Consider the following 25719-nt stretch of genomic DNA (forward strand, 5'->3'; position numbering starts at 1 on the left):
AACAACAGCAGAACAACAATCTGCCGACCTTGAGTAGTCGGTTCCCCAGTGCTGACATGATGGGCGGCCTGCGACGATCTAGCAGCGGTTGTTCTGCTGCTACTGCTGCTGCTGCTGCTGACTTTACCGTGGCCGTGGTCATTGACGGTTCAAGCTCGTCGCCCTCACTTTTTACTACGTCTATAGCCGTGCTTTGAACTGTCTTCTCAATTTCATCTGACTGAGTCACGCTCTTGACCTCTAGGACGTCCGGCTCGCAATCTACGTCCGACGGCAGCTGGTTGTTCACCGTTGTTGTTTGTTGCACGCTATTGGCCAAAAGACTAGGTGCCGCGCAATCACCGTCACATTTTGCTTCGTCTATGGCCGTGCTTTGAACTGCCTCCTCATATTCTTCTGTCTGAATCACGCTCTTGACCTCCAGGACGTCCGGCTCGCAATCTACGTCCGACGGCAGCTGGTTGTTCACCGTTGTTGTTTGTTGCACGTTATTGCCCAAAAGACTAGGTGCCACACAATCACCGTCTTCAGAATGCCGTGCTATCGGTGGCAAGTGTTCGACTTCCGGCGCACTGCTAAAACACCGCGGTAACGGCGGAAGGTGCTTACCGTACTTCGTGTTGGCGTTTCGGATTTCTGACGCGACTTCGTCAAACTCCAGCAACTTGTCCAACACGCTCGGTACACAAATCCTCGGCGCCTCCGGTTGTTGTGATGCAACACTGCTATCACCGCTTGAAACAGACGACGGCCGCTCGTCACTCGGACCCAGAGAGATGGGTGGTAAGTTCAATGACCTCTGAACAGCGGCTTTCAGTAAGTCCTCGGCCACCTGGTCCAACACTTTTAAATCTGCCGAAGTCAACATCGTCGTTGGTTGTTGGCCACTGAGCTCACTGATATCACATACAATAGTAAACCTCGTGGCCAGTGTAGGGTCGTCCACCCTGTGCTCTTTGTCTTCCGACAAAATACTGCATCCGCTATGGCGGGAGCTATGCTCGCATTGCTGCAAACTCCCTGCAACAGCCGGAACATCCAATTGTTCAGGCGTTGTAATATGGTCTGCTTCTGTGAAACTTTCCATGATGGTTTTGTTTAAAAATTCAGAAATTGAATTTCAAGATATTATAATTGAGTTAAATTATTTAAATAATTTATGAGACAAAAAATAGTTTGGGTAATGCCTCGTAATAGACTGAAACAAAATTTGTTATAAGACGTATAAATAAACATTCAAACGAATGTACATATCCATGACAACGAAATATAATATTATAATATTGTTGAATATTGAAAATAAAATAGGTACATGGCTAATTAATTTTCAGCCACATTACATATGTGTATTTAAAATGACGATTGTAATATTCTTACACCTCAATATATGGTTCAATAATAATTCGTTTACATGTACGGTTAGCCAAAAGTGGCAATTTGAGTTGACAACTCTACAATATAAAATATAATATGATCTCCACTAGCGTCCACGATATTCGTGTACTGTGTAGATGTGTTATACGTGGTCCAAGTTGTGCAAAACGAGCCCACTCGTTTGACTTAGCGGACCCTTTGACTCTGCCCCATTTTTCGGGGGGTTTTGTACTTACGTCCGTCGCTTACCGTCGGCAACGTTATTTGGCTCTCCTCGCGACTTTTGTTTTGTTTAACCGCCAACCGTTCTTGTCAGTACATATTATATAAATTATGATGTATCAAGTTATTGTATGTATTCAGTATTTCATTGTGTAAAAATGTGTTTTATATTGTTATTTAAAAAAAATTAAAAATTAGTTATAAACAGAACACATGTTTATTCAATCCACTGTTGAATATATTATGTAAAACAATTAAAATGCGAAGATTCTAATAATCTATTCTATAATGCCTAATATATTTAATTAAAATGCAGATCGCGGCTATTTAAAATGCGGTAGTAGTAATTCAGTAAATGTGAAAAAGTTTAGAATGAAAACAAGATTTAATATGCTCATATTTTGTAAATATTTTGTCGAGATTCTCCACATGAACCATAGTTTGTCTTGGTGTTTGATATTATAGTCATAACTAAAGACATGTATTAAAATAATATATTGTGACCATCGTCAGTAAGTGCAGCCGTATTTGTATAGCCGTACATGTACCTACTGCATAGTATATTGATATTTTTGGACCTGATTTATAACAGTTTGCTCAATTTTGTTTCCATTGTGTACTAGTGCTTTATTGTGGATTGACTTTTTAATTGTATGTAATAATTGCAAAATTATCTATTTAACACAATATAGCAATTCTCGTATTGCAATTGTATAGACCTAAGTACTTATTTTCATAATAAAGTATTATATATAATATTTTAATGTACAAACGAAGTTATTACAGACTCGGGAGAGTTGACACAATTTATCCTGTAACTACGTATATGTTATATGCATATACAAATAGTTCAAAGTTAATCATTTTAGGTTTATTTTGATTAATGGATTTTGACACTTAAAATTTTTATAGAATAGGTAACATAAATAACACCAGTTTTAACATTTTTTAGGGTAAGAAAAAATAAACTATAAACGCATAATGCATAAACAGCATATTTTATGGTTCCAGTAGTATAGTAGGCGTGCCCAACTTTTTTCAACTTGAGGGCCACATTCGGAACTTATATTTATACTGCAGGCCGTACAATACACTAAACGGTTTTTTGGTGAATTCTGATGTATGCAATAAATATAATATTATCTTTATTCGCTCATCGAATTATTAATAAATTATAATTACTACTTTAATAGTATTATTTTTATTCATTAAGAGAGTTTGAACTGTTAAAAGTACTAATGATAAATATTGCCATGCTACTACGCTAGTTAACAATTTGTTTTGCCAATAGAAATTGCTAGTTAAAAATTGTGAGATATCTTGGAATTCTTAAAAGCTCATTAAAATATTTTTTTTTTTAAAATTGTAACTTTAATTTTTGTTTATACTACCTATACAAATGTCTGATTCTATAAAATTGTCACGGGCCAGTTTAAATACTTCAGCCGGCCGAGAGTTGAGCACACCTGCTTTAGGAACTCAGTTCTCAATGGTGGAAAAATGTATAATTTTTTCACCTAACTAATCTATAGATGTGCACACTATTGTTAAACTTTTTAAATGAATTAAATATTATGTATTTGAAATGCATAAAGAAATGGTATAAAATATTTAAAAAATAAAAATGTTAATAAATTCCTAATTGCTCCATGAACAAAAAATACTAAAAAATTACCTGTAACACGGATTGTTTCTGTTCCTCCTGTTTCGTAAATTTTTCGTTGAACTCCTCCATCAATTTCACTCCTCTTTCTGCACTATCATTGACAACTTTTAATGCAGCTATAATATCCTTTGCTTCTTTATATTCGGTGGTTATTTTCCATAAACTTAGATCCTTATGTAAAAAATCCGAAGAAATACGAAATCTTTGAAAAAAACTGTATCGATTTACCTTGATATTAATTCAAATGGAAGATTTTTACATACAAAATGTTGAAGGTCATCGAATTGTAGAGCAATTTTTTTTTCGAGAGTCAGCATTGATTTCTTCTTCATTTGTTTCCAATACCCGTTTATGGCCATTTTAGATTTAGTATTATAATCAATGCGATCATCAAATAAAGAATATACTGCACATTCATTATTTAAGTACCACAATTGGTTTGATACATTTTTTTATTGCTACTTCCCCTATTTTTTTTATTATGTTTTGTATAATCAACTAATTTAAAAAAAAAATTATATCATTGAGTGGAGCTATTATTGGATCGGGAGCATATATCCATGCCTCTAAATAACATTTTACAATGAAACAACATAATTCTTACCTCTTTTTTCATTTATCGAGAGCTTAAACTGCTGATAGAAAAACAACATTTTAAAACAATATATTTTCTTTTTGCCATCCATCGAGCTAAATGGTAAACAACAGCTAGGTGGTCGAAAATGTATACCTCGTGGAGGTGTTTTCCCCAAAAATATAACAATTTCTATAAATTCTTTATAGTCATCTCTTGGATTTATCTTCGATTGTTTTTGTACAAAATAATAAAACATCTTCTACTACATATTTTAATTCTACAAAATATATTTCTGGGTGCAATGTCCATGTATGAAAATTACGTAAATCTAAATTCACCCAGTTATTTTTAAATCGTTTTAACAATGTAATATCAGGTCCAGACATAACAGTTTCGATGTAACAAAAACAGCTTGTAAAACAATTTCAAAAATATGGTGACGACAAGCAGAAAATAGAATATTTCTGTTTAACTTCTTTTCGAGAAGAATGCATGCACCGTTTAGACGGCCACTATTTGATGCAGTAGTGTCATATACAAAAGCTTCTACTTGATCTAATAGACACCAATCGTTTAAAGTATTATATTATACAGCTGAACCCTGAACATATTTCGTTCCCTTTCCCAGATGATAATTGTGGAACTCCTAATAATTGTTCAACATTAGGAGCTGTAACAATCACAGGAGGACGATCTATTGCTGATCTTATTTGGGTAGTAATTTTGAATCCCAATGCACAACGCAGTATTGGTGATTTAAATTTAAAAAATTAGATTTTATAGCTTCGGATAATTGTTCACGACACTTTTCTCGAAACTATCCGTTTTTCTATTTTTATTTTTATTTTTATTTTTATTTAATTTCTCAATTCGTCATAGTTTTTTAATTTTTGTTACGCAATTTGATCGATCTTGAATACGTGGTATACGAGGTATACGTACTTTTATCCATAACATTTGACATTCATCAAACACAAGACTAGGGCTATCGTGTAATTAACATACTAATGTTTGACTGTACGCATATTGTAAAAAAGAAGGCTCAAAATATCTCTTTTTGATGGAAGCTATTATAACTACCGGTTATTTGATTTTTCATCACACCAACCAAGAAAATTAACTGTCTTGACATAATTAAATATGTAAATTAAAATTTATACTAAATGTAAAAATAATACTAAACAATATTTTAGAATAACACTACTACAATCACACCGCTGTACACTCAGTGAATAACAGACAATTAAACATTTTGGCTAATTTAATTTTACCTTCTATCCATTTTTTTCGCTAAGTACTATAGTTTTTGAGTTAAATTAAAAAAACTACAAAACTACCCTCTATAGCAAAATTTCAACCCGCTTGGGGAACGAGAAGGGGGTGAGTCATCATGACCAAATTTAGCCCAAATAACTTACTCATTGTAATGAACAAAATGGTGGGTACCTGACTCGAAATTTTGAAAGTTGAAAAATAAGGACCACCCTAATGCATATACAATATACATATAGCGAAATTATACGACTCACTACCAAATAGTAACCTAGTTATTGTATCTCCATAATAATATAGAAATAAATTTTAACTTGACAACAATAAAAAGGCAAATTTCTTAACGAGAAAAAAGTATTTAAATATTAAATTTTAAAATTGTTTGTTTAGTGAATAAAACATTCTATTTTCATACATCCTTAACCTCATGATTTTTAATTTTTTTTTTTAGTTTTAAGAACAATTTAGTATTAATCCATGATTAATATAAGCTTTATCAGAAAACGAGACAAGATTAGAGTTGACATCCGTCCCGATATATCGGTAATATCACCGATATTTAGATCACTGTTCCGATGTCCCGATAAAAGACTAAAATGTCCCAATTCATTAATAATGATCGAAAACAAAACATTTTTTTCCAACTTGTTACATGTTCTTCTAAGAATCTTGTAAGACTAAACGTATATAATTAAAATCCAATGAAATCGTTATTGCAATTGTTATTGTTGTCAATTCAGAAAAATTTTTAATAACGTAGGGCACGGGCACACGGCATAGGTAACTGGAATCTAGGAAAAAAAGACCAAGGAAAAAAAGAACACGGAAAAAAAGAACAATTTTTAGAAATTTTAAACAGTGTCCCACTAATCAATAAATATTTAGCCATGGGTAAAACTAAAAACTTTTATTATTTTTTTAGTAACCGGTTAAAATAGTTGTTGGTAGAACCTTTGGTGTTATGCCATATGTTGGTCACACTGTATTGCCCGCGTTTTCTATACCAACTGTTGTAATTATTTACTATACACAAAATATACTGTTGAGGAAAAAGGACCACAGAATTTCACAGTTCTGTGATACTGTGATAGGACGTATTCTGCCCACCGCTGATTAAAAGACAACTACTCTTCATTGACCACGTGCTTGAGCTTCTGTCTTGATAAAGGATCAAGTAGACATTAAACAAAACAAATTTCTGTGCTTTAGTATTTTTTTTACGGTAAAAAAATTGAAAATGCTTTTAAGATATTATCGCGGTGAAGATGGCACTCGGGTTTACACTTTAAAGGTAACGTAAACGTTTCTGTCACTTGTAATTGCTTGTATTTGTTTACATTTAAATGTTTAGTCTGACGACTGCATGTAATTGAAAATAATATGTTTAACTATTTTCTTCAAACCTTATGGTTACAAATAATTTAAATTATACTACCTACATTTTTCAATCGACAAATCTAAAGACTTTTAATTCTTATAAAACAAGGCCTGCTAATATTTGTTATAAATTAATCCTACAATTAATATTAATATGTTATGTTTCCATTTATGAATAGAAAATTGATCCTTCTGGCAACCAAACTTTAAGTGCTCATCCAGGTAAAACTACTATTATTAATTTTTTTCATTATTTTGAATCATATTTAATGAAGATTAAAATTATTTGTAGCTCGATTTACTCCAACTGATCAACATTCTAAAGAGAGGATTCGTATTAAGGAAAGATTTGGACTTCTGCCTACACAAAAACCAGCACCACAATACTAAAAACATGCATTGGCACACCAAAGAAAAAAGTAAAAAAAAAAAAAAAATGAACTGAAAATCCAATTTGTCAACTTTAATTCAATAAAATAAATAATTTTTTTATCATTTAACATTATCACAGAGTTTGTTATCAATTAAACCTATAACACACAAGAAATGTAAATTTTATGAATGTAACAAGTGCTTCAGAGTTATAAATTAACAATAATCAAAGTTTAGAATCACAATAGGTATACTAAATTGTATACTTACAGCTAGGACTGAAACAACTAAAAGTTATAAATTTCAGAAAATTTTTGCATTGATTTGGAATTTAGTTTATGAGTTACATCTAAAATGAGACTGAAAGCTTTTAAATACCTCAGTCTATTAAAGATAGGAGTTAATGTAATGTTTTTATTTTTTTCTCTGTAAACAAGACCTCTGCGGTATGATTGAAGTGTTTTTGATATGTTTGCATCGCAGTCAAGTTTAATATCTCGAAGACAATAATGTAGTTGTTTGTTGTAATCCTAAAAACATAAATTATATATTACGTATTGTATACATAAAAATTAATTACTTTAATACTACCTCAGAAGAATCCCATACTGTACATAGACCAACCATGGCTTGTAACCGAGTCTCCAGTTGTAGATTAGATAGAATGAACTGAGACAAATTATTGGACGTTAACTCAGTGATATATGGAAATACATAACTTTCAGCTTTCCTATATAAACCAAAAAGTAAAAGTACAATAAGTTAAATAGTTTTTTTTATAAAAATTATAATTACTTTCTAGCGGGAAAAATTATAATTGAAGGATATGTTTGTACAGTCAAATGCCAACTTAAATCATTGTCGCTAGCATTGAAGCGAAAAAATTTGAGATCTTTGACATTTCGCATTAAACGAGCAACACTTAACAGCACATGTGCAACAACTTGACAATACGCACAAAATGGAGTGTAAAAGTATACTACAACATTCTATAATAAAAAAAGACATTACAATTTATTTGAATATTTACAATTGGTAAACATTACGTTGGTGTTGTTAAAAACGGCTTCATTAAATGTTTCGGAATTTAATGTTTCAATGTAGACTGTTTCTTTGCCTTTTCCTTTCCCTCGATACAAATGAAAGTTAATATCAAGATCAGCTGATGATCGTAAATGTCGTTTTGCTCGATTTTCAAGAAAATCTATCAGTAATTTAGTCATTGTATCTTTTGTAACATGACTAGATTTTGGTAATGTATGAACCATTTCAGACTAGAAAAAAAACATAAACATTGGAAACTAGTAAAATTTAATGTATTTTAGTTAAAATAAAGAAGCATTTATGAGTGAAAAACAAGATATAAAGTATAACACATGTACGAGGATGTCAAACCCGCATGTCTTGTCTCAGTCTTACTATAAATGTAATTAAATTGCTTAGTTCAGAATATTGATTTGAAAGTAATAAACGTAATATTATTATAGGATTATAAACATAAAAATTATTACTTGAATTTTAATTTTTTAATTTATACTGAAATAAATTGATAAAGGTTTATTATACTTAATTTACAATTTCTAAGAAATGTCCTGCAGTTCTATTATTATAAAAAAAAACTGGTAAATATCAAGCTTATATCATAGCCTCTTTAAAAGATAAAAACTTAATGTTGATAGATACAAAGAAATATTAAAATCATTGTCAAATGATGCCTCCATATAGGAATACTATACAATTAATTTTGTAACTATATGCAATGGAAAAAATTCTTATCTGATAAGTATGTGTAAAAACTTCCAACCACACACTCACATAAATGACAACAAACATTCCCAATTAAAATAAAACTTAATAAATCAACCTATCCCAGTGTCTTTCATTATTTAAACATAATTTTTTTTATTATAAAAATTATTTAACAATAAAGCACTCCAGACATAACCAATCTTATAATAAAAAAACCTACTAGAAAGGACATATTATTTTAAATACACACTTATAAAGCTATTCTGAGGTTTAGTTCTCTTATTTGTCTCAATATGGGAGTAATCATAGTTCGAATTTTGAAGAAAAACAAACCTACGTCCCATACATCATATTGCTCCATAAGTTTTCTGTATATAGATCATTATTTTAATCTATTAAAGTCTTTGTGGTAAGGCATGGTCTGAAGTATCCCCACTGGATAACAGTCACATTAAAACAAAAAGAAAATCACTATACAGACTTCATCAACTATGTTCTTTATTAAAATCCAAACTACCACATGTTGTGAAGGAAGAAGAATACAATAAAAGTGGGACTTAATATATAAGACACTTGATAAATGATAAGTTTCAATCACATTCACACAATATTTGGGTATGTTGTAATACGAAATTTGAGAGAAATGCTGAATATAGAACCTAGCTTGCAAGACACAGTTGCTGAAATTAATTTTAAAATGGTTGACGATTTATTATTTTTTGGTCTTCCTCATTCCTAAAAGAAATTATTAATAAACCATACAAATTTCAATCTATAAAGGTATAAAAATTGTTATGGTTTCCAACCAAAAAAAGGCTCGCAAAGAAATAATAATAAAATGCTACTAAAAAACCAATACATCTCTCTTTTAAGCTTTTAATTATATTAACTTTTTTTTTATCTACACTAAACCTTCAATTAGTGGGTGTTTTTATAATTTTTTTCAAAAAAGAAACCTCCAAAAAGCATACACCTATATGGCTATAGTAATTATCTTAATTTAAAAACAATAACTATAATTTAACTATTCATAAAATAAATATAAAGAAGAAATCATTAAGCATATCATAAAATATTGAATCGCATTCCACATAAGAAAAAACATGAATTATCTTTTAATTATGAAAAACTTCGACGAAACCCTAACATTTAGTTCAACTGTAAATGAGATATAATCAATATAAGGGTATAGATTATATCGTTTAGAAAAATTGTACGTTGATGAACTGCAATGGTGAATCCTATTTTAAGCACAAACTAATAGTAAATATAATTATACTCAACAATACCTTCATATCATAAATCACAACTGCAGTTCTTTCTCGATAGTGGTTTAAGTTTATGCCAAAAACTTTTGCAGTATGATAATGATGATTTGAATCCAAAGCTAGAAATGTCATACTTTTGTTTGCTAAACAAGCTGATCTTAATGCGTCAGTAGTGTTATATGTAAAAGCTTCATCGGGTTTAGAAAATCTATAAATAAATGCATATAAAGTAAATTAAAACAGAAATGTATTTTAACAATTTAAAATTATAATCAAACACTCATATAAAAATGTATAATATTATCGTGAGCATTATACTTGCCTAAAATATTTGTTAGCAAGTAAACTTCTGTAACATTCAGTTTCTTTCAATTTTTCCACAAATTGTTCTGTACTCACATGATTTGATAAGTTAATTTTAATTCTAATCAAATATAAAGATTAAAGGTGATTGTCTATATTATAAAATAGAATATCTTACATTTTCTTACTAGACTTATCCAAATCATTTGAACAATAACTTATTTTGTGGTCAAAAAATATACTTTTAGACATTTTACATAGAGCTTTATTAAGATAATTAATTTCCATGTTTGTGTCTAAATCAAAACTATCTTGATTTTCTCCTTTTATTGTGGAATTATGTTTTTTAAGAATACTAGCCATCTTATCAGGATACTTATTCATTATTAATTCATGACATTGTTTTACATATTTTGGCCGCTCATCATAAAATGCTAAAAAATAAATAACATTGTTAACCTAAGATAATATTTTAAAGTTTAAGTAATAGGATTATTTACATACATTTTATTTCTTTTATCAAATATTTTGCAATATACTTTGCTGGAATAGAAACCGTTTGACAGTTGAAGTATTCAATACTTAGTAATTGAAGCTAAAACACAATATTTGTTTTAAAATTAAACACTATTAAATCAATATTAATTAGGGATTACCATTGCATAAATTGGGTTAAAATCCAAATAAGGATTGTGTGGTGTAAACAATAACATAGTAGGTCCATTTTTAAAACTATTATCCAGTATAAGAGATCTGCTACGTGCAATAGAAGGTGCCCATTGAGTTGTTAATCTGGTCTCTTGTAATACCCATTTTCCAAGTGTTTCATGATTAACAAATGATTCGTTAAAAGCCTTGACAAATTTGAAAACAATTTACATTTTATTTAAAACAATTTTATACATATTTTCTCTAAGTTTTAAATGTTATTTAGTATATTCACCAATGTGTGGTTCCATAGAAGTAACTTAATCAATGGTTCTTTACTACTTAATGGCCAAGTAGCAACACACCATTTGACATAAATTTGCAGTGGATCTGCTTTTAAATGATTAATTGCTGCATCCAAAACAATTTTGTATATATCCCATCCTTGAGTAATTTTAAAATCGACAGATGCTACTAAAACATTCTGATGAACAGACACCAAAATAATAAACGATGAACTACTTATATATTTTGATAATGTATACCTTTGATAAATACTTACATGATACTGCTGATGGACTTTTAACAGATCTAATTTGCTGTTTAATAATTTTACTGGGCGCTTCATAGTGTCTACAAAACGTGTTATATATGCTGCATCGTTTGGAGGTCCTGAATAATAAATTCCAACTTTGGTGTAATCGTAAGCAACTATCATAGGATATACTTTATTGCCTTTAAGTACTTTACTGCAAATACTTTCTGGTTGCCAACAATTAATAGCAGCAAAATATACCTAAAATTAATAATATGAATAAGCACACATTTAATAAAATGTTTTAATAAAATATTTTAATTACTTCGTCTTTGTTGTTTTCACATGCCTCGATAAATGCTTCTTGGGAATCAATAGAATCAGCATCCCATGGTGCATAGAACATAACAACTGCTATGTCAGCCAAGGTGGCTTTTTCTAATACAGATTTTAAATTACCCGTGTAGAAATCTTCAACACATGAATTAGCACGTAAAAATGGTTTTGGTTTTGGACCTTTGACATCGTAATCATTTTGTCTAAAATTATGAAAGTAAAAATTGATCAAACAATATATACAAATGGGTTTCAAAACTCTATCCAGCTTACATGTTTATTATAGTTGCGTATGTAGTGCACGTAACAAACAGTGCAAACAGCAACTCTTTCCCTAGCCGCCGGACGAACATCTTCAACTGCTTGTACCGATTGAACGGTTGTTGCGTAGCCTCATCCGGCTGCTCCTTGATGGCTTCTTCTTCCACTACGGTTTTCATTATTCAACCTCATTGGATCCGGTGGATTTCTAGACTGTCGATTAACACACCAAGAGACACCCGGTCCCTTGACTCGATAACTACGCTCACCACGAATATATGGATGGGTCTCAGCCGTAGGTTTATCCGGCAAACAACACAAAGTCAAACGACAAATTACCGAACTAATTACTATAAATCGTTCCAATGTTTATACACAGATTACGTATTACATAATACGTGTATCATAATATGATATTCGTAAGTTGCTGAGCGGCAGAGCAGAACACTGAATAACCGATAGACGATGATTTTATGCCGTACGGCGAATAACTGTGATAACACAGTGTGTTATGCTGATAACGATTAACGGGTAATTGATAAGCAGTGGTCGTTGACCGCCACGATTTACGATATTATTTTACCATTCACCGCCTAAATAAATTCGTCTATAAATATGACAGCCAAGCCATTCGCTGTGAAACCAGTGGCGAACGCCGGAGGAGTTAACCTCCCCAATTTGAAATATCAATAATTGAATAGTACCAAAAAACTAAATTAAGTAGCACTAACTAACCACAAATTAAAGATTATGACATTTTTTCAAACCTCATACCAGTTACCACCAGACATTATTCATGACGTGTTCGTTCCCCGATTAACAAGGTTTGGATTTTGATATTATGTCACTCGATTCAAATAAGATGCATTTTATCACCTTTTATAAATAAGTAAGTATATTTGTAAGCAAATGCAGCCACGCTATATTTTTACTAATTACAACAATAAAATAATATTATGTAACCAACGGCAATACCTATCATTTAAATAAACAATAATAGGTAATCTTTTTTTGTGGGCTGAAAAATTCACAGACAATCAGTGCAATAGTAATCCGACTACGTTACACGACGAAGAGAGACATTAAGTGCATTTAGGTGCACCAATAGGGGTGGATCATCTGACTGCGGCGGATCTTGAAAATATGCAAACAGTTCCTTTTTTATTTTTTTCGTGTTATCGACAGCCAGAGGAGGAACCGTGCTAACATTACTTCTCCTCTGGCTCCCATCGAAATAAACAATGGCATGTAAGTTTACAACAATATTATCCACAATGGCATGCCTCCGCGACCTGACAGGCTAAACTTGGCGAGCGCTAGTATGTAACTACTGTCTGTGAGAGGGTTGGGCCTACAATCAATTAATCACTACCAGAATAATGCGAACAAAAACGGTGGTGAGTGGGTTTGAGTTTGTGCCGTCTGGGTTCTCGACCCGGCCAGCTAACACTCTCTGGTCTAGAGTTCGCGTATTCCGTGTGCAAGCAGTACCTATATCAGATAGGAAGTCCATCTGGCCTTGAAAACTCTGAAAAAATATTTATTAAATCCAATCAGTAATCATGATGAGTAGATAATAATTATTTTATTTTCTGTAACCTGCGATATTGCAATACTCAGTTATATTATATAAATAAACAAAAAAATATTCGATTTTCGTTAAAATGCACGTGTGAGCTAACATTGCTAACATTTAAGGGTTGATTTTGAGACAAAAATAGTAGCCCATAGGTATGTAGCCTTATGAGTAACGATTAGTGATTACGAAGTATAAATAATATCATCAAGATGACAAGATCGGTTCAGTGGATGAGACTTGAAGAGTCCATAACTCTGCATAAGTCACGAACAGACAGACAGACGTTAATATTTGACTTTTAATTATTAGATAAATATTAAATATTGCCACTTCCTATACGTTATCGGCTTGTCGCTACACGGTAGATATGTCACAGATGTATAAAATAACCAGACATTATGTATGATTTCAAGTGCATATTATACTAATATAGTGATTAGTGATATACCTCTCTAGAAAATTAATTTTAACGAGTTGTTTTGCACAATATTTAATACCGGTAATCGGTTTTTTCAACAAAAATATATCGTTCATCATTAAAACAAAATATGTTAAATATTTTAAGGAAATTTTCTCATTTTGTTGTATTTATTTACTTCCGATTAATATTAAATATTAAAAATTACATTAAAATAATTAACATTACTTAAAAAACATTTTCCAGAATTGTACCTACTATAATAACAATCCTAGTCCTAATAATAACGATTAAAAAAATGTATAAACAAATATTGAACTATTTGGCGGCCCCCGAAAAATATTGCAAAAAAATGTGGAACGCTTCACGATTTTGCGTGTCATCCTTGCGCAGGGGCCATGCTAATCTTCTCTGTATCGTTCCAATTTTAGTATATGTACTGCCGAAGCAAGTACACAGGCTACTGTCGTTTCACCGGTATATATACTATGCACTCTCATAAGGTCGTCACTAGTGAGAACGAGTCACATTTGTTCGGTGAATACCGGATTAGCCCGATGAACGCACCGCGTTTACCGACTCTCGCCGGTAGATGGCAGCACTATGATATTTTCTTCACTCCGGTTTTAAGAGGACGCTAAACCAGCGAAAATACCGTACAAAAACATGCCAATTTTGTTCCAATAATACGGCTTACTGGATGGTTTTAGAGCAAAATACCTTGATTAAAAATTGTAGAGGAGAGTTATATCGGGTGACGTATAAGACTCGATTTTTTATATTTTGATTTTTATACCAATTATTCACAAGTAAAAAGTGAAAAAAAAGAGAAAACGCAAAACGATTTTATCGATATTGAGAATAAAATATCGAAAATCGAGTCTTATACGTCACCCGATATAGCTCTCCTCTACAACTTTTAATAAAGGTATTTTGCTCTAAAACCATTCTGTAAGCCGTATTATTGGAAGAAAATTGGTATGTTTTACTGTAAAAAAATTATAATTACGGCCGTCATGTGCTGCTCTCGTTTCTAGTGGCAAAGTTTGTCCCCTCCTAGCTCCGACAGTTTGCTCCTTCCTATGTAAGGAAATAATTATTTTACAAATAATTAAAAATTTTGAATCTTTTGAAAAATTCATAGACTATCTAGTATCTAGGTCCAACAACTACAACTTAATGCTTACCCAAAAATATAAAAAACATTTATTGTATACTGATGGAAATTGTATAACAACACTGCATCTGGAATAAAAATTAAATTAGATTTGGCTTTTTTCAGTACCTACTACCTACTCGAATGAAGAATTATATTCTTACAGTTGCATTTTTATGTATTTGTATTAGTAATAAATATGCTATATTCATATATAGATTGTCGTCTGTTGAATTAATTAATTATTCCTAATATTATGCTATTTTAAATCTCCACCTTCACAAAAAGCGTATATATTTTATACATTTTATTATAATATATCTTTTTTTCCATTCTAAACTTTCATCATCAAGTAAAAATGAATGTATTTCTCTGAACAATTAAAAAAAAGTGTATGTAGTTATGCCCTGATAATTACCAAAATATTCTTTAAAAAACAAAACAATAAGTTGATTCTAATAAATTAATTAAAATTAAAACGAGATTATTTATATTTAATATTTTAAACTTCAAATTTTTTAAATTATTGATAAACAAAGGGTATGGCATTTCAGTAGGTATTTGAATTTCTATTCATCTGAAAACCAAACAAAACTATTTGGTATTGGTAAACACTGCTTTACAGCTACCTATTAAATGTATTATTTTTTTTTTAAACGTCTTAGAAATGTACGAAATTCTAAATATTATAATAATATGATCTAAACCCGTAAAAAATTCTAAATTAATCCTTTAGAATTTCAAAAATATACAAATAGCTATTTTTATACAAACAATTTCTTGAATAACAGATAACAACAGTCAATATAATATTAGTTGTTGACATAATAATTATAAATATTATGTTGATTTTACTATTAGGTTATTCGTAACTATATGATTATTGTTCTGAAGTAGTGAAGTTACTGTAGTCTGTAGGTAAGAGTTAAAAAAAGAAAACGTACGTCGAATAACTGCGATATACTTACCTACTGCGTGTTTCTGCCAGTTCTATTTTATGCAAAAAAATACTAAATAAGTATACGACTTATACGAGTACACCAATACCTAATTAATCAAAAATAGAAAATTTCAAACTTCGGAAGGTACGATATAACTTCCAGCATAATGATTGTGGTAATTTTTTTTTGCGTCATCGACCTTTACAAAAAAAAGCTTGCCGAGTCAGATATCCGTACCTTTGTAAACTTTCTTCATTTTTAATTTTTAGAAATTTATTAACTGTACGTAGGTACCTATGTAATATGTACAGAGGCGGAGTGGCTCAACAATTCTCACCGGACAAACAGATATTTTCAGGCCACATAAATTTATTTCAGGCCATTTTTTTCAAATTTAATTTCTTACCATTTATTGTCTTATTGTTAGATGTGTGTTTACCATTTTTTGATTGGGTGAACTATAAAACAATTTAATAATATTGGTGGTTCACATATCACATTATTAATTTGTTTTCGTTGTTTTTACAGTCATTAAAAATAGCTAAATATTTTAAACATTAATTATTTTCATCACACCAGGACCAGGCCACTTCTTATATAAGCAAGCCATGCCACCGGGCATTTTCCCGGTTGCCCGGCTGGCCACTCCGCCCCTGAATATGTATGTATTTTATTACAATATGATTAAACCAAAATAATAAATTGTGCTTTAAGGAAATTATTAATTGCAAATTAATTTATTGAGAAGATATTAGATTACCTATAGTTATAGTAGAATATTGAAGGTTGAATTCTGTAAGTATATGACTGGTTAGAATTTAAGTGGTATTAAAGTCATTTCACTTGTTTTATTTATTAAACTTGATAACGAATGGTGTAACTAATCCTAATGGCAATATGAATATTTTCTGATATCACTCTACAAGGCCCCAAACAACATAATCGTTTCTCCGGTTTTCGGAAATCTACTCCGCTGAATGAAAAGGACTCTTTAACTCATTAAATGTGACCATTATTTTAAAAATATTTTATTTCACATTTTGTATCTACTTAAACTAGATAATCCTTTTTTAATAAGCTATCAACCAACTTTTCAGCCATCATAATTTAGGAGAAAAGTTAAAAAATAAAAATAAAATTTGGGACTTTTCACGTCGACGTTTTTGTGGATTCAAATCGTACTACTTGGGTGTGAGTGTGTGACAACGGATCTCTCTCATTGATATTTTGTAGCTATAGATATTCGTATATTATATTATCGTATGATCTGATCATTATTATTATTGCAAAAAATGTTTATATTTCTATCACTGTGTATTATTCATGGTATACTATAATATTATAGTGTATTGTATATTTGTATGTACATATAATATATTATATAATGTATATATATATATATATATTCTTATAAATCTTAAATCTTAATTCTTATTTCTTAATTATATAGCAACATAAATGTACCTATTTGCAATATACAATTGAACGCTACTCATTAAATGTAGAGTAAATTAATTAGGTATAAAATCCAATTAAGTATTAATGGTCAGTTATAAATATAGTTTAGGTAGGTAATTGTATTTGGCATGATAAACCAAAGATATTCCAATCATACGGTCATACGGATAGACGATAATATAAGTAACACCACTACTTTTGTAATTATTTCATAATGTAAGCACTACGAAGATTATAGCTTGATTACCAACTGGTTATTACTGAATACTGAGTTGCATTTTTTTATTATTCTGAAAGTTTTCAAAATTCGGACTTTTTTCATTTCAATTACCATACTTACTTGATTAAAGACCAAAACAGTAAGAATCTGAAAAACATATGACTATATGAGGTACCTAACTAAAAAGAACTCATTTCTATATTAAAAATACAAGTAGATATTATTTAATTCAAATAATGAAATTTTTTACCGTTTCCTCGCCAACGACCATACCACGTTGAGTACACCAGTTCTCGTCCGATCACTGAAGTTAAGCAACGTCGGGCGTAGTTAGTACTTGGATGGGTGACCGCTTGGGAACACTACGTGCCGTTGGCATTTTTTTTACTTTTTTGATTACATTATTGTTTTATAATTTTATATAGGTATCAACTATATCCCTATTCCCTACACTACACGGTTATAATCGTGATAGGTATTTATCAATTTATAATTTTTATTTTTAACACTGGACATCCTCCCCTTTTTTTGCCACCAATAAGAGGAAAATTTTATTAGTGGCCTGGGGTGCGAAATTTCTAATTACGGATTTGGTTGTCACAAGACGCATTAATTTTGCAGCTCAAATGATTAAAATGATTATTATTCTTATAAATATTTATTTTTTAAAGTTTCTGCTATACAAGTATACAATTTAAAAATAAAATTATAAAAATGTTCACTTTACCACTTTTTGAATGATGACGACTATTTGTTATTTGTAAGGTCCACACAATTGAGGTATTAATATATTTTGTTTTAGTATAACTTGATATTCCTATCACTGTTGACAAAGTTATAGATATTTTGTTAAAAAGAAAAATTGAGTTTTTTGATTTCATTATTTCTCAACATAGTGACACATTATAGTTTATTCTAATTTTATTTTGCACAACTACCTAAATAATTTTTTAACAATAAAGTCAACTATTGGTACATTATATTAAGTAGTTTACAATTGAGATAATAAAAAAATTCATATTAATAATAACTTAAATATTAAACATAATTAACCACTGAAGTATAGTATAAAAATAGGTACATATATTTAATATTATAAAATTCAAAAAGAAAATAATTCAACAAAAACATTATTTTTTATAAATTAACAAAATTCTATAAAATATGTGATTAATTACTACAAATTGAAATTTAACAGGCATTATTCAACTTTAAAGGTTAGACTGAGCAGTGAGCAGTTATATCAAAAATTAAGTTTGACAAATTTGGATACTCTTTTTTAATGCCTGAGTCGTTCAATACTTTGTTGACTCTGAAACAATTAACAAGTATAAAAAAATTATTAAAATTACCTTTTCATACTATTTACCCTAATTTAATTAAACGATTTGATAACAATCTTTTTTTATTGAGATGATCTAAAAGTTTTCCAGCATAATTTCTTATATTTTGATTTTCTTCAAGGGCTACAAGAATCAATGATACAACAAAAGATACTGGATCATAGCAAATCCAAGTATTTTTCATTTCTAATAACTGTATAACTTCCTGTGGGTATAGAAATGACATAGATACTTGACATAAAAAATTATTTTACAATAGGCGGTATCGATTGATACATACATTAGTTTTTTTCTTGTTGACAAAATCGAAAAGAACATCATAACATTCATCAAAAATCCATTCTGCCATTATCTTATATGATTTTAATCTATACACACTTTTCATTTGTAATGGTAATTTACTGAAGTCAAAATAATTGTTTTCTACAAACTCAACAGACTCTGCAAATACAATAACAAAATATTATAATCATTAAATTAATTAAGTGTTGATGGCTTAATAATTTTTAAACAACTAAATGTTTATACATACAAAATGTTAATCAGTAGATTTTATATTATAAATTATTATTTAAAAATGCAGTCATACATTTTCATATTATTTTTATTATTTGTGTCATAGTAAAATGTTATAACAGTTTGAATTTTTTTTTTTTGCTATTTATAGACATACAATTTTAAACTGTTGTATAATTTTTTTGAACTCAACTGTTTTTTCTTTGAAGGTGATACAATTTGTAAATTCAATACAAAGTTATTCTTACAATTATAAAATATTGAAAAATAATTAAGTATTCAAATTCATGAATTTATTGTATTAAATGTACACAATTCATTTTTGGAAATCACAAAAATGTGTAAATAATTTTTAGTTCAAAGTGGCCTTAAAATGTAATACTGGGTTACTATGCCTTTGTTTTACATAAATCTCTAAATTACATAAACATAAAGTGCACATGGTGTTTTCATAGACTTCAAGTTTGAATTTTGACATTTAATATACTAACTTACATTGTATCAAACATTAAAATTGTTATGAGAGTTATGACTTATGAGTGTATGAATGATACAATTTAAAAATGTAATTAAAATATTGTAGAGCACAGTTAATATTCTTAACTTTAAGTGTAAAAGGTCAATTCTCTTTAAAACTAAAGCTAACAATACAAGGTTGGTTCTGCTGAACTCTAATTTGCTGTTGCATGTGAGTCAGATACAAAAAAATAGTGTACTGACATCCTCTAAATAACAGGAAATATGGAAATACTACACAATATAATAATATTGTACTATTATGATAGTAAACTAGTTAATATTATAACATTTTAAAATATCCATACAAATTTAGGCAGACAGATTAACTATCTATTTCCACTAAGAATCATTTTTCATATGCAATGATTAATTACGTACCAATTAGGGACTAATGAAAAGGTACGCACAACACTTATATACCAAAGCAATTTTTAAAATCATTCTAAAACTAAAAATAATTACCCTCATTTATCCAACCCTTAGAATGCATTCTTTGTACTCGAAGTATTAAACATTTTAGTGCCGATGACATGTCATGGTTATCTAAAGACGTTACAAGCTTATTTATTGGTATGTTCAAATCATATGTCTAGAAAAAAAAATTAAACATATTAAGCAATTTTTTATAGCAATTTATTATAGTTACTTTTGATAATATTGGTCCTGCTAATTGTAGTATTATACATAAACAATACAATTGTATTTCATTTTTTTCATTACTTAATTGCTCGCATAATTGTGTAATGCATGACAATATAACTTTTTTTGGAAAAGCACCTTTTCTAAACAGTTCTCCCATAAATCTATCAAAAATAATACATTAAATCAAAAAATGAAAAGTTAATTAATTAATATTAATTCAAAACTCACCTACAATTGCACATAGATGTTTTATTAAAATCAAACTGAAAATGATTCAGAGAGGTTATAAACTTATTTGGTGCCTGGTAAACAAAAAAGGTATAATAAGTATTATTGAACTCAACCTTGAAAAATGAGTAAACCTATTTTGAATTCAAAATTACATTTAATTTCTTACAGAGATTAGGAATAAAACAAAACATATGAAGTTATTCAATCATGTTAAGAAACCATGGATAATAACTACAAGTAATTCATAATGATAACATAACTATTTACCACATTATTGTTCTTCATCTTCTCTATAAATTTATCTAACTCTTGTTGATAATTGGTCAAAGTATAAAATACATTTTCACATTTTTCTAATAGAACTTTTTGAAATGTAGTCTTAGTATTTGTAACCGGTTTATTAAACTTAGAGTCGTTAATCATAGCTGCACACATATGGGCATATATATGTGTACAATTTTGTCTCCGTAAAGCCTAGATGGACATAATGATAATCAAATAAATAAAATAAAAATAATGATATAAAAATTAAATTAGATTAGAATAGTTAATGATATTATTGTTATATACATACTCGATCAAATATTATATCTGATATTTCTTCGAGTAGTTTAACATTATTTATTCGCAAAGCAATCATTTTCTGTATCATATTAGCTAAGTTGACTTTATTTAAATGATGCACAATCGATCTTACAATATTTAACACTTCCTAAGATAATGCAAATTGTAAAATATATTATAGATTAAAATATATAAATATTATACATAGGGATTAAATAACACTTTATTGCATGAATAATAAATAAAAACTATTCTATCTCTATTAGTCTTCGTTAGTACAAGAAAAATGAACAATAACTATTTTTTCTATATGTTGTGTACATGATGTTTTTGTTCATCCAGACAGAATATAGTAGAAAAGAGAAATATTCCTATAATATAATTGTAGTGTTGATTATTGTTTCTGTAAGGTCAGAGTGTTAGATTGAATATATAAATATGTAATTAAAATAATGAACAATTTCACTCATTCAACATAATTACAACAAAGAAGCATTTAAGTCTTATACGTTATTTAACGTGTAACATCGAATATTTGAATACTTACAACAGAGTTATTTATTTGTTCCATAATGATTTATTCAATTGTATCAACTATACAAACAATCAACTGAAAATAAAATAAAATAAATCATAAGAAAAAAAAACAGATTTCAATTTAATGCAACATTTTATTTATAAGCTGATTAAAATAAAACTCAAATATGTTAAATAAAAAATGTAACTAAGGATACCTATTTAATTAATTACTATTTTGTCTATGTACTATCATAGTCCTAACTAGTTACTTGACTTTTCATAATGTCTTGGATTTTTATTATTATTATAATTATTATAACACTACCATCAAAGATATTACATTTTTCAAACATTGAATTGGACACACAAGTTACTTAGTTACAAGAACATATAACAAAACTAATAAAATACATTTTACACGCGTGATGGACTGCTGAAAAATAAATATTTATGTTAGCCATATGCATAATATTTTTTAAATGTTTTTAAAGAAAATCAAAATTTTTTTCATTAATTGAAGTATAAAGTATTTTTAAGGGAAATTTATCTTATTGTTCTATTAGTAAACAGAGTACAAAAAAATCAAGAATGCTTATCCATGAATATAGTTAGACATAGTTTGACTCCAGATAATTTTTTGGTAATATTATTAGCAATTTTAGGTTTGCAAGTGTTGTTTGAAACACTGACTGACAAGTGACAGGAATAAAGTGACGTAATTGGCCTTCATAGATCTAGAAAAGGCCTTTGACAAAATTAATTGAAATAAAATGCTTCTCACAATCCAAGAAATAGGTGTTGTACAATATGATCAAAGAATCATTCAGAGTCTTTATAAAAATCATATAGCTTGCATAATAAAAGCTCAAATTAAAAAAAGAGTTTGACTAGGGTGTACATTATACGTTATCATCCCCGCTTTTTAATTTCTACATCGAAAAAATTAGTGAAAGAAAAGCCAATACGATTTAACATTGGAATTAAAATTGGCAGAGAAACTGCTTCAATGATTCGGTTTGCAAATGATGATGTGGTGATGACAAAGAGTGAATGAGACATACAGTGTGCAGTTAATGAAATAAATTAAATGCTCGGAGCAGAAATAAAAATAAACAGAGTGAAATTGAAGATCCTAGTCTATGCCAGAGACCCAACAATTTTAGCTTATATATATATATTATATAGTTAAAAGCTATAGTAAGTAGAAGAAATGGTATGTCTAGGGAGCAAAATCACATCTTATGGCAAGAGCATTAGAGAGCTAGAACAAAGTATCAACAAAAATTGCCCCTTAGTAAAAAGCATAAATTGTTCACTTCAAAAAAATAACATCTCAATGTTGAGAAAAGACTTATTAAAACATATGTATGGAGTGTTGCAACACATGGATGTAAAATATGGATGATTAATGATGGCGTAAAGAAAAAAACCAGAATCCTATGAGATGTGGTGCTGGAAAGGAAAGTTGGATAGACAGAAAAACAAACAATTAGACTGATAAAAGGCACTTAGAACTGTGGAAGAAAAACATACATTTGTAGATGCGATTAGAGTAAGACCCTGGACAATAGCTGCATGCACTGAGACACCCAGAAGTGATGTACAATATAGTATTAGAGGGTAGGATTTAGGGGAAGAGAATTGCAGGAAGTCATAGATGACATATGATCCTTAAATAGGACAAATTAAATGTGATGCTAGAGTCAAAACTTTTAAAGAGCATAAAACAAAAGAGATCAATCGGTCAGATTGGAGGACTGGAACTGTAAACCAACCTCTGAGTTGAAAAAAAAATTGTCATCATAGGGTAAAATAAAGATGGTGCTTACCTTATTACTTCTGTGATAAATTACAAATTGTAGTCAAAAATAAGTATAATGTAATACAAGTTACCTACAGTGATACTATTTATAATTTAATTGATTTAAACTAGATAATATTATTATTAAGCCATAGTTAAAGTAACTGACTAAAAAATTTTAGATTCACAGATCCAATAAAATTATTTAACTAATTTAATCTATAGTAGCAATGTTCACAACTTACTACTTAGTAGTTAGTACAAATGTACAAATGTACAATAATTATTATAGTAGGTACAATTTAAAATATGTTAGGTAGATACATTGTAATTGTATGAAAATATAATAATATGCTAAAGTCCATTATTATTTATAACATAATTGGGCTAAAAAGGAATACATAACTTTATATTATCTATAAAATTTCAATTATTGTCACATAAAATAAATACATCTTACCTGTGGTTATTTATGTATAGAGTATTAATTGGTTCTTCAAAATGTAGTTTATAATCCTCAGTTGACATATATAAATCAATTAAAACAAACGTTACAGCTCAATATTGACAACTGAAAAATTTGTATTATGTATAATATATTTAGATATAATAGTAGTTGTTAATAACACACCAAGTAATCATTAAAATTACCTAGGTACCTACTACAATATACATAATACTAATGCAGGCCAAATGTTAAATTATAAAATATAAGTCATAACAATTTTTACAATAGCCAACAGCAGTACAGCACACTGGGTAGATGCACCATTTACGTCAACTATCTTCTATAGTTACCTACTAGGTATAGTTACTAGTTAGGAACTAACACTGAACAGTTAACTATAGTTAATATACTACTTTCTCCATCAATCTGGTACACTCGTGTATCGATGCAGTATTTTGTGTACTGTGTATACACTACAAGTCGACTGTTCGATAATTAATGAATAAGTACCTACTGTATCGAATTGTTATGAGTGCAATGTATACAATACGGTATAATACTAAAGAAAAAACATAAAATAATGATCGGTTAGCCTTAGCATGACAAAAAATTAAAAGAAATAAAAATCTGTAATCATGAATCATGATAGACTTTGTTTTGATATTAATTATATATTTATCAGTTGCCCATGGGATAAACCAATAACCATAAACATAATAGATTGTTCTATGATAATAGTAATATAATATATTATTATGTTTTTTACTTATACCTATAAATAAATAATATCTAATAATATTATTATGATGTCAATGGGGTAAACGCCGAAAATGTGATAACAAGTCTGTTAATGATAAAATAACAAACCATAGGTACTTCATACTATTTTATACATAGACGTATAATATTATATTATACGTCTATGATTTTATAATATTTACCATTATCACATAAGTAAATATTTATTATAAGTTTTTAAGAAACTTAGGGTTTAGCGGCATGAATTTGGATTTAAGACACGTATAGCTACCACGCCTACCAGCTACTAATTACATGGTAGGAGGTGGGAGGGGCTAAGCCTTCCAAAATATAAAATTAGCACATCAAAATTCACACAGTTGCACTGTACTTATTTTGAATATGAGCACGAAATACTATAAACATATTTTTTTTAGAATAACCATATTTTTATAATTTATCATAATATATATAATAAATAATCAAATCCAACCTATACGACTTTACAGGATGATTCACTAAGCATGCTAACCTCCAAGGCCGAATTTGACGGAGGTTTTTAAGGGCACTTTCCCCGGGCAACAGATGTTTGGGGGACATCCGGATGCCGGAATACTGTAAAAATTCTTTTAAATTTTTTGACCTCCGGCTTAGGAAATGTATGAA

General features: G+C 29.3%; 3 protein-coding genes and 1 pseudogene across 6 annotated transcripts; 1 reads left to right on the plus strand and 3 right to left on the minus strand.

Moving 5' to 3' along the window:
* Positions 1–3259: 3259 nt before the first annotated feature.
* Positions 3260–3622, minus strand: LOC111038129 (annotated as a pseudogene).
* A 2533-nt stretch (positions 3623–6155) lies between these two features.
* LOC111038148 (H/ACA ribonucleoprotein complex subunit 3) lies at positions 6156–6925 on the plus strand. The gene is made up of 3 exons (XM_022321121.1): positions 6156–6402; positions 6668–6710; positions 6781–6925. The coding sequence occupies exons 1-3, from the start codon at positions 6349–6351 to the stop codon at positions 6876–6878; spliced, it is 195 nt and encodes a 64-aa protein (XP_022176813.1). The 5' UTR covers positions 6156–6348; the 3' UTR covers positions 6879–6925.
* Positions 6926–6930: 5 nt separating this feature from the next.
* Positions 6931–12444, minus strand: LOC111038147 (thioredoxin domain-containing protein 11). Its single transcript, XM_022321120.1, has 13 exons — positions 11973–12444; positions 11689–11902; positions 11391–11624; positions 11124–11312; positions 10837–11034; positions 10685–10775; positions 10359–10614; positions 10200–10301; positions 9899–10085; positions 7907–8134; positions 7656–7849; positions 7452–7590; positions 6931–7390 (listed from the first exon to the last, which is right to left on the minus strand). The coding sequence occupies exons 1-13, from the start codon at positions 12137–12139 to the stop codon at positions 7148–7150; spliced, it is 2442 nt and encodes an 813-aa protein (XP_022176812.1). The 5' UTR covers positions 12140–12444; the 3' UTR covers positions 6931–7147.
* Positions 12445–18842: 6398 nt separating this feature from the next.
* LOC111038185 (eukaryotic translation initiation factor 4 gamma 1-like) lies at positions 18843–24954 on the minus strand. 4 transcript variants are annotated; one of them, XM_022321181.1, is made up of 11 exons: positions 24698–24954; positions 24328–24438; positions 22095–22157; positions 21558–21695; positions 21251–21457; positions 20981–21054; positions 20757–20913; positions 20573–20699; positions 19356–19516; positions 19102–19280; positions 18843–19044 (listed from the first exon to the last, which is right to left on the minus strand). In XM_022321181.1, the coding sequence occupies exons 3-11, from the start codon at positions 22116–22118 to the stop codon at positions 18951–18953; spliced, it is 1161 nt and encodes a 386-aa protein (XP_022176873.1). In that variant the 5' UTR covers positions 22119–22157; positions 24328–24438; positions 24698–24954; the 3' UTR covers positions 18843–18950. The 4 variants fall into 4 exon arrangements, with proteins under 4 accessions (XP_022176873.1, XP_022176872.1, XP_022176870.1 ...); XM_022321180.1 differs by having other exon boundaries at positions 24666–24954; XM_022321178.1 differs by having other exon boundaries at positions 24519–24954.
* Between the last annotated feature and the right edge of the window lie 765 nt (positions 24955–25719).

Source organism: Myzus persicae, unplaced genomic scaffold (genome assembly GCF_001856785.1).
Source record: "Myzus persicae strain clone G006 unplaced genomic scaffold, MPER_G0061.0, whole genome shotgun sequence".
Taxonomy (NCBI): Eukaryota; Metazoa; Arthropoda; class Insecta; order Hemiptera; family Aphididae; genus Myzus; species Myzus persicae.

Coding starts and splice junctions, on each gene's coding strand:
- LOC111038148 (XM_022321121.1), top strand. CDS start 6,349: ATGCTTTTAAGATATTATCGCGGTGAAGATGGCACTCGGGTTTACACT. Junction 6,403..6,667: donor CTCGGGTTTACACTTTAAAG/GTAACGTAAACG, acceptor ATTTATGAATAG/AAAATTGATCCTTCTGGCAA. Junction 6,711..6,780: donor AACTTTAAGTGCTCATCCAG/GTAAAACTACTA, acceptor AATTATTTGTAG/CTCGATTTACTCCAACTGAT.
- LOC111038147 (XM_022321120.1), bottom strand. CDS start 12,139: ATGAAAACCGTAGTGGAAGAAGAAGCCATCAAGGAGCAGCCGGATGAG. Junction 11,903..11,972: donor TACGCAACTATAATAAACAT/GTAAGCTGGATA, acceptor TCATAATTTTAG/ACAAAATGATTACGATGTCA. Junction 11,625..11,688: donor GTGAAAACAACAAAGACGAA/GTAATTAAAATA, acceptor TATTAATTTTAG/GTATATTTTGCTGCTATTAA.
- LOC111038185 (XM_022321181.1), bottom strand. CDS start 22,118: ATGGAACAAATAAATAACTCTGTT. Junction 21,055..21,250: donor AGATGAAGAACAATAATGTG/GTAAATAGTTAT, acceptor TTTGTTTACCAG/GCACCAAATAAGTTTATAAC. Junction 19,045..19,101: donor AATCGTTTAATTAAATTAGG/GTAAATAGTATG, acceptor TAATTGTTTCAG/AGTCAACAAAGTATTGAACG.